Below are 10,109 nucleotides of genomic sequence, written 5' to 3' on the forward strand. Positions count from 1 at the left end.
TCTTATTATTTTCTTTGAATTTTAACATACATGTTTACATTATAGTGATTTACAAGATACAAACATTACTATCACTATCAACGTGGGATTTTTGTTTTGTCATGCTGAAGGCTATATTTATAGTGACTCCATTAAAGCGGTGTTTTTTTAATTAAGCAAAATAAAATTATACCAATTTAATTTGTACCCTATGTATTTCTATATTGCTTCTTTTTCATCTATATTTTTAGATTTTGGTAAAAATCTTCTAAATACCGGCGATATTAGAACAGGATCTAATTTGGTAATATCTGTAGGTCCTGTTATAAAACTGACTATGACTCCAACGATGACTCCGACGATCAACCCAAGCAATTTATACAGCATATATGAAAGTTTATATAAAAAAAATACTTCATCTGATCCATCATTTCTAGATATTTAAAAATAAAATTAATATAATATAATTATTATATGAAATAAATATAAAAAAATGCATACGCTTTAGTCAAATTTGAAGTCATCGTTCGATTCATATACTGTTCATTGTTTGTGTAATTACAAGTGTTTACAGGATAAACACTTTGTGATACAAAGTTAACTTTGTATATACTCGATCCTATAGCTATCCAAGAAAGTAGTAAGGATGTACTCAAAGCTCCTATTATAGCTCCTTTAGAATTTGCCCATGGAACTAATATTCCAAGAAAGAATAAGACACAAACTGGTGCAAATGTGACACTTGTTATTATGTTATAAACCTATAAAATGTATTATTATAATAATTTATGTATTTATTTTATGTATTATTAACAAGACATACCGATAAAATTTTGCCCATTTTTTCAATCAAAAACACAAATACAACCGAAATAATTCCAACGGTAAAGACTATACACTTCATGATAATATGAGCGTATTTTTCGTTAATTCTTGGCCTTTTAATGTAATCTTCGTATATGGTACCAGCGATTGTATTCAGACCGGTTGATAATGAGCTTAAATATTTGATTAAAAATAATAATAAAATGGCAAAGTAAGTGAGTTATTTATATAAAAAACCTAAGAGCAGCGCTGAAGACGCCAGCGATGAAAAATCCAGGAAGTGTTGGTATATACCCTACTTTTTCCAATACGTAATATGGAAATATTTGATCTGCTCGAGCTACTAACTAAAAGGAAAGATTTTATATTATGCAATATTATAATTAAAAAATAAAATAAATATATACTTTTTGTTCAATTGGATCGCATCCGTAATATGTTACATATATAAGTATTCCTCCATATACGCTAAGTGAAATGAAGAAAGCAATTCCCAACCAGCATATAAAGAGCACTCTAGAAATTAATTCCATATTGGTTAATGAAATAAATGGAAAAAATAATATAATATTAACTATAAATATTTACAATGCAGTGTCTTTTGGATGTTTTAGTGATTTTAACCTTTGAACGTATGGTTGTGCAGTGCCAATTGTTAAGCAACTCATGAAGAAACTACCAGCGAAAACATTCCAAAAGGTTGAACGTTTGAAAGGATTTATGTCCATACTATATTAAAAATGTTACAGTTAAAACGTCTTATATTGTATATTAAATATTCGAGCTGTGATAATAAAATTGCGACAGTTTTTACAATAAAAATAATTAAAAATTAAACGGCTTTGCCTTTAAACTCATAATATTTTTTATTTAATTGAGCTGTTTTTGTCTTTGACTAATTTGACGCTTTGAGGTCAGTTAGGGGTCATACAATATTTTTTTTAATAAATTAATATTGTCTTCTTTTAAATCCTTTCTATCAGATCTCACTATTTTATATGACCTAATAACGTTGTCCTTTCTCAGTGAATCTAATAGTTAATCCTTTTAATTATAAATAAACGATAAAATATTAAATATATTTGAAAGGAACAGTATGATATATTTATTTTTTAAGCAATTTTGTTATACTGATTCCGCAACTTATCGCAAATATCTTGGAAATTTTGTACATTTAATAAGCACTTTGTTTGAATATAGAATTCGTAGTAAGCTTTTTTAATATTTGAACCAATAAATTCCATTTGTGGAACAGCTCATTAATACAAATACTGTGTTCTATTATTTTTTAAATATAAAAATCATCGAGCGTGACAAAATAATTGTCTGTAAAATACAAACTACGTGTCGAATTGATATGTGCATAACCGAATATCGCTATTTTTTAATCACACTTTATATATTAAAAATCTTACTCAAAAATATTTAATTTTCCGTCATTATAAGCTGTAGTTAATACATGGGGTAAACCTCCAGCGTTTATCGTTCCAATTACCATAATCAAAATAAATGCTACTAAAGTGACGACTGTTTGAAAAAAATCGGTCCAAATAACAGCTTTTATACCACCCTATATTTTTATAAAATTAAATTTATATTAATATTATTTTTAGTATAAAATGCGATGTTGGAAATACTCACTATCAAAGTGTAAAAAACGCAGACGGTTGTCACTCCGGCGGATATTATATGTATATTTATACCAGTCACTGTGATTTTAATGAAATTTAATTAAATAAAATATTTTTTTTATATTAAAAAATATTATTTATATTACCTTGACTTAGACAGAGTGCTGGTACGTATATAACTGTCGGTAAATATATTAAACACGAGACGTTATAGAACCCAGACGTCAATTTGCGCACTGATCTATCGAAACGAAGTTCTAGGTACTGTAAAATATTCATAAATTATTTTTTTGTGTTTTTATGCTATTAATTAAAAAAAATATAATCACCTCATATACGCTTGTAATTTTTAATTCCAAAAATATCGGTAGAAACATGTAATAAGTTACGATAGATCCAAAAAAAAACGCTGGAACTGTAATCCAATAAGTAGGTCCTTCTGTGTATATCTCTGAAGGGATTCCAATCAGTGCGATTCCAGATATTGAACTAAATTAATAAATTGATTTACAAAATATATTATTTAATAAATATATATTATTATATTACCTAGCAATTAGGGATAGACTAACAGGAATCGATCCCATATTTTGCCCACCAAGTAAATATTCTTCTACTGTTTTTTGCTTGCTTCCAAAACATCCAAAATATATACCGATTAATACAGATATGAGCAACATCATAGAGAATACTAAATAATCTGTCCAGTTAAAGAAAACCGCTCCCATTTTGTCGTGTATTTTAGAAAACCAGTACACCGATTAATATAACTACGTGAGGGTTTTTATAATATATTATATATAACAAAATTGTATTATTATTAACAAAGGAAAACTAAATATATTTGAATAAATATATTTTTGGTCGTAGTTAATACATATTTAAAAACGATTTTTATTAATATTAAAATGTTTATTTATTTAAATTAAAATATATCTCAATACAAAGTCAGTCAGTGTTGTTTATTTGTAGTACTTTAGCATTTTTTATGTCTATCTCTAAAAATATTTTTTCAGCATCTTCATGTCGGTTTTGAGGCTTTGGTAAAAATCTTCTTAATATAGGCGATATCAAGCAAGGATCTATTTTAGTTAGATCAGTAGGTCCAGTTATAAAACTGACTACTAATCCTACGCTGACTCCGATGATTAATCCTACTAGTTTGTATAGCATATATGAAAGTTTAAATAAAATAAATATTTCGTCGGACTTATCGCCTTCAGATCTGTAAAAAATAAAAAAATATTATTTTCACTGCAATTTTATGTACACATAGCTACAAATAAGATTGAGTTCAACTTGTAAGGATTAAAGTGTAAAATTGCTAACTCCATATTTGACAACTTTACAAAGAAACAAAACTGAATAGACAACTTAAAAGTAGAAAAATAAAATAATATCTCAAGTTTATAATATTAATGTTTACAGTATTTAATTAAAGATTTTTTAGATTGAATTTTTTTAGATTGAAATAAGGAAATTAATAGTACAGTAAAATCAGTTAAATTGTTGTAATTTCGCACAAAAAACGATATCTTGTCTTTATGGTAAAATAGTTAAAAAAGTAGTACAGAATTTCTAAATAACTGTGGAGTCGTTGAAAATTTTTTCCGATTTTTCCGATAAAATTACATTAAAATATTATATTTATTTTTAATTATTTTATTTATTTATTTTAATGTAAATAGCAAAAAAGAAAAAAAGGACAAAAAATAATTATAATAATATTTCTTAGGATTAGTGCCGCGCCATTGTATGTGTCTACGTGTGACAAATGCCGGTTGTCTGTTGCTGGGTATTTGATTAAGTGCATAAAAACTTTTGTTTACTTTATATTACCGACTTAAAACGTATGGTGCACGACGAACAATTAAACAAATATTGGTCGGGGTGAAAAGGGTTAAAAGAACCGGTTGATTTTTTACGACTCCGACTACGACTCCACAGCCTTGCTTAAGTACATACATATAAATATGTATGTATATTCAAAATTAAAATAGCAATATAAACAATAATAAAAAGTTAAGAAAATAATAAAATTAGAAGGTTAATATATTAATAAAAAATATTTTTTAAGGACTAAATAATTAGTTAAATTCAGGTTTGTATTTATTGGGTCAGTAGTTTTGTTTGATTTTTGTCAGTTATTTTATTAAACGGTCAAAAGTTTATTTAAATGGTCGGTGAAAATTTTACTTTTTATTAATTGTTAGTTGTCAGTATTTATATTAAATAGTCAGTAATACATATATGTTGATTAGTATAACAAAGAAAATATGCGTTGTTGGATATGAAAGAAAATATTAAAAATAACATATTTTTATAGAAAAACTACACAGAATTAAATAGTTTTATTTTTAATTTGATTATTAGACACGATCAAAGATTTAATGGACATTTTTTAAAAACCTACTGACTGTTTATAAAGTGATTTTAAAATTATCAGGTTTGTATTAATTATTCACTAATCATATAATAATATTAAGACATAAAGTTATATTAAAGTTACGAACCATTGATTAGAAAATAACACTTACTATTTAATTTAATGCAAAAATCTCAAAATTATCAGTAGTATCTATTATAAATAATCAGTAAATTTGTTACAAACAATTAGTAACATTTTAATTATTGGTCAATAAAGCTCTGATTTCTAATAATATTTTCATCACATTTTTATATATAATAAATCCCTAATATTCCAAAGATTGTTACTGTTTTTAGATATTTATTGTACTATTTGTATTATAATTATATAAATATTTAATGGTGAATTAAAAAAAAAAATATTAAATTATGTGGTTTTATTAAATATTTACATGAAAGTCAATTTTTACTAAAAGCAAAAATTATTATTAAAAACAATCCTTTTAATAATTACTGATCGTTACCCAACTAACCATTTTTTAGGGTTACTGTTAATAATAATAAAATTCTCACTATTTTATTAAATAACTGTCCAAAAAATTATATAAATCTATATATAACCTATAGATACAAACAGGTGATTGATTTAAAACGCTGCTCATTTTTAATGCTTATTGTTATATATATTTAATTAAATTTTATTAAAAATAATGTTTAGCTACGTACTCAATCATTTTCTATCGAAATGACAACATTTATTCCAAATAGAACCATTGAATTAATTTGAAAGAAACTCATTTTTAATCACTGCTCATATATAAAATAATACTGACATTTATCAAAGCTACAAATCGTTTATTGTAATTACTGTCCAAAATAAAAAAAAATACTGATCCGATTATTATAGGCATTATAAATTAGTTAAGATTAAAAATCTGTCAATTTTTTTTAATTATTAATTGTAACTATATCTTTCATTGTATATTTATTTATAAATCTACAAAAATAATCAGTTTAAAATAAATGTTCTGTAACTTATAAATGAACGGTTAGTAATATTATATTAAAAATGTAATATATAGTTACTTTATATTTATTAACTGTGAGTGACTATCATAAGGGTCTGTGGTTTTTAATAAATAGTAAATATAGTTTCGTTTGACACTATTAACCTGTCTTAGCGACAATAGCAAAACTAATATATATTTTTATTAATTTTATACGTCCATTCATAAAAGTGATTTAATGAAACAATATTAATGTTTTTATTTAATTATTCAAACATAATTTTTCGCAGAAAAAATTAAATGGTGCATAATATCTAGCTATATTATTATAATTTTTTGGTGTAATATCAACATATAGTTAAAAAATTACAAAAATTTTATATAAAAACAGACCACTTGTTATAAATAAACAGATTTATATATTACATGTAACTATTGCCTATTTTAATTATTTTTTAACCGTGGAACAACCAAGCATTATTTAAAAATACTAAGCATTTATTAAAAGTATTGACTAAAATAAAATACAATTACTGATCCATCCTAATGTTTCTAAATTTTATTTTATTTTTATTGTATTTTTGTCACTATTATAAATTAATGTACCGGTAAAAAATATATAAATAACTATTTTAAAATAACATTTTTGTAAATATGTCACTATATAAGAAAATAAATAAGTAGTTCACAATAGTGATTCTACTTAAAATCTTTTAAATATGATTTATAATTAAAAAAGTTAGTTTTAAATAAATGCAATAATTACTTAGTGTTACAATCGCATATATCCTAAGAATAGCAGGTATATTAATTTGTTATAGTTGTATTTAAAACCATATAGAGCAATAAAAAAGTACACGAGCTATATGAACATATATAACTGTGACATGTTAGATAAACACACGTCATTTTATAATGACTGTTGATTTAAAAGTAATTAGTGGAAACAATATTTAAAGTTTATTTATAAACTTATACAATATACGCCACTATTACTAGTATAATAAATTATTTTAAATCACTAAAAAACTTACATATTTGTTGAATTCAATGCCATTTCAAGTATTGTCTTATTTGTATAATCACATGTGTCGACTGGATAAACACTTTCAGATACAAAATTTACTTTAGAAACACTAGCTCCTATAGCTATCCAAGCAAGTATTACCGATGTACTCAAAGCTCCTGCTATAGCTCCTTTAGCATTGGACCAAGGAACTAATATTCCTAGGCAGAATAAGACACACACAGGTGCAAAAGTGACACTTGTTATTATGTAGCTTACCTAAAAAATATATTTATTAATAATAAAAATATATTTATGTAACATATAGGTATTAAAAAAACATACAGATAAGATTTTGCCCATTTTTTCAATCAAAAACACAAATAGAATCGAAAAAACTCCAACGGCAAATACGATGCACTTCATAATAATATGAGCTCGTTTCTCATCATTTCCTGGTTTTTTAATATAATCCTCATATATTGTACCTGCGATTGTGTTTAAACCAGTGGATAGTGAGCTTAAATATATTATTAAAAATTAATATAAATAAAATTATTATAAGTGATAATGATGTAAGACCTTAGAGCAGCACTAAAGACGCCAGCTATAAAAAATCCTGGGAGCGTTGGAATATGTCCTATATTTTCCAACACGTAATATGGAAATATCTGATCTGTTTGATCAACTAACTGAAATTTGATAAAAGTAACTTGTAATACGCATTTTTTATAGTCGAAATAAATACATACTTTTCGTTCAATTGGATCGCAGCCGTAATATGTGGCGTATATAAGTAATCCTCCATAAACACTAACTGTGGTGAAGAAAGATACTCCAAACCAATATATATATAAAACTCTGAAATTAAATATATAATTTTATACATTATATAAATCATTGCTATTATATTATTTATAAGTAATTACAATTCAGAGTCTTTAGGTGATTTTAACGACTTAAATCTTTGTACATTTGCTTGTCCAGTGCCGATGGATAAGCAGTTTGTAAAAAAACTCCCTATGAAAACTGTCCAAAAAGTTGAACGCTTAAAAGGATTTGGGTCCATACTGTAATGCAATATTTTAATTTTGATTCATATTTTATTTATCTGTATTTAAATTGCTTATTTTACTCAAAAATATTTAATTTTCCGTCATGATAAGCGATATTTAATACGTTTGTTAAACCTCCCGCTTTACTGGTTCCGATTATTACAATCCAAATACAAGATAATAATGTAATAGTTGTTTGGAAAAAATCAGTCCAAACCACAGCTTTCAAACCACCCTAAATTTATATTTAATATAATTAATAATATAATAAACTATAAGATATAATATTTGAAACACTTACAATCATTGTGTAAAAAACGCAGACGACTGTCACTCCGACGGTTATAATGTGTAAGTTAATACCTGTTACTGTAATTTTAATAAAATTAAATATTAGTTTAATATAATACAAATAATAACATTAATACTACCTTGACTTAGACAAAGCGATGGTACGTAAATAACTGTAGGTAAAAATAGTATATACGATGCGTTATAAAACGCAGATGTTAATCTACGCACTGATCTATCAAATCGAAGTTCTAGGTACTGAAAAAATATTCATTCAACCATTTTATATGTTTTTATGTTAGGTTTTTAATTAATTATATTTACCTCATACACACTAGTTATTTTTAAATCTAAAAATATCGGTAAAAACATATAATGTGTTACGATACACGAGAAGAAAAAAGCTGGAACTGTAACCCAATAAGTTGGACCATCTGTATATATCTCTGAAGGGACTCCAATTAGTGTAATGCCAGATATTGAACTAAAATAATTGGATAAAATATTATTTTTAATTTATTTGATTTATTAATCGATAATAAAAATACCTGGCAACTAGTGATAGTGCGACTGGAATCGCCTTCATATTTTTTCCTCCTAGTAGATATTCATCTACAGTACTTTGTTTGCTTCCAAAGCATCCAAAGTATACACCAATCAATGCTGATATAATTAACATCATAATAAAGACGGTATAATCCGTCCAGTCGAAGAAAACCGTCTCCATATTGCTGCTATAGGTGTAACAAGAACTATATTGATAGCACAATAGACCTGCATTTGCCTTAATATCAAAATTGCAATGAAACCAAGTTGCAATAAGGAAACTAAAGAGGCAAAAGACTGGATAATAATGCACACAATTTTGCATTTACGTACATACTATTTGTATACTGATAAACAGCATTGTAAATAAATTTATCTCGAGTTGTATATTTAAAGTATTAAGTTAAAATATGATACAATAATAAATAGATGTACTATTTTTATACATATTGTCAATTTAATAAAATATAATAGAAAATCAATTACCATTAATTTTTTTAAAAAGTTAATAGAATTAGGTGAAAATCTTCTTTAAAACTGGTGATCTCAAAACAGGATTATTTAGATCAGTTGGTACAGTTATAAAACCAAATAATTTGTACAGTATATATGAAAATTTATACAATATAAATACATCATCTTGCTGAATGAGATTAGGTCTGTAAAATAAAAAGTATTAATATACAATTTCAGGTTTGATTTTATAATTAAAATTTTTATTAATTAAAAATTTCTGTGAACTTTCTCTTTATAGTGGAAAAATTCCGCGTTCTTTAGTAATGTAGATACATACACTAAATGTGAATATTTAGAAAAATACAAATATTATTACGAAACAATAATGATAGTCAGAATACTATTTATGTTCTTGAAGAATGCTTCAATTGGCTTCAGATTTTTTTAAAAAAAATCTGAAAATTTGGTTAATCCTATGTCTTAACGAATGATGTAATTGACGACATAATATTTCTTGAATTATAAATAAATTCTATTACCATTAAGTAATCATAGATCTTTACTAAAAAAAATTCTTGCAATCTTGATTGTATTATCTAAATCCTTAAGGAAACTTTGTTTGTTTCGAATTTGGTATCGCTATCAGATTCATCTTTATTCGTCTTATTTTTCTAAAATTATAAAGAAAATTCTAACGACCAAATTAAGGAATTACTTGAATCAAAACCAATACACATTAATTCAAGAGCTTTTACAAAAGTTAAAGACAGAGCCAAAAAATAAGAAATTATAATAATACATACTTATTGCAATCGATATTATAAAAACACAAACACGTTGTATTCTCAACCACTTCAAGTATTAGACTGACATAAAATCTTCAAATGGATTATACACTTGGTGAATCCCACTTGGAAGGAGCATTAATAATAATTAGATCCGTAAA

General features: G+C 25.2%; 1 protein-coding gene across 1 annotated transcript; it reads right to left on the bottom strand.

Moving 5' to 3' along the window:
- Window positions 1–76: 76 nt before the first annotated feature.
- On the bottom strand, window positions 77–9,143 carry LOC148231275 (sodium-coupled monocarboxylate transporter 1-like). The gene is made up of 16 exons (XM_088195918.1): window positions 8,710–9,143; window positions 8,486–8,645; window positions 8,302–8,419; window positions 8,172–8,239; window positions 7,951–8,105; window positions 7,745–7,885; window positions 7,568–7,676; window positions 7,398–7,507; window positions 7,161–7,335; window positions 6,844–7,094; window positions 3,400–3,660; window positions 1,212–1,320; window positions 1,042–1,151; window positions 803–977; window positions 481–740; window positions 77–412 (listed from the first exon to the last, which is right to left on the bottom strand). Exons 1-16 carry the CDS (start codon window positions 9,030–9,032, stop codon window positions 199–201), a joined length of 2,739 nt encoding a protein of 912 aa, XP_088052044.1. The 5' UTR covers window positions 9,033–9,143; the 3' UTR covers window positions 77–198.
- Between the last annotated feature and the right edge of the window lie 966 nt (window positions 9,144–10,109).

This window comes from Plectrocnemia conspersa, unplaced genomic scaffold (genome assembly GCF_051122295.1).
Source record: "Plectrocnemia conspersa isolate PC_06_02 unplaced genomic scaffold, ASM5112229v1 ptg000010l, whole genome shotgun sequence".
Lineage (NCBI taxonomy): Eukaryota > Metazoa > Arthropoda > Insecta > Trichoptera > Polycentropodidae > Plectrocnemia > Plectrocnemia conspersa.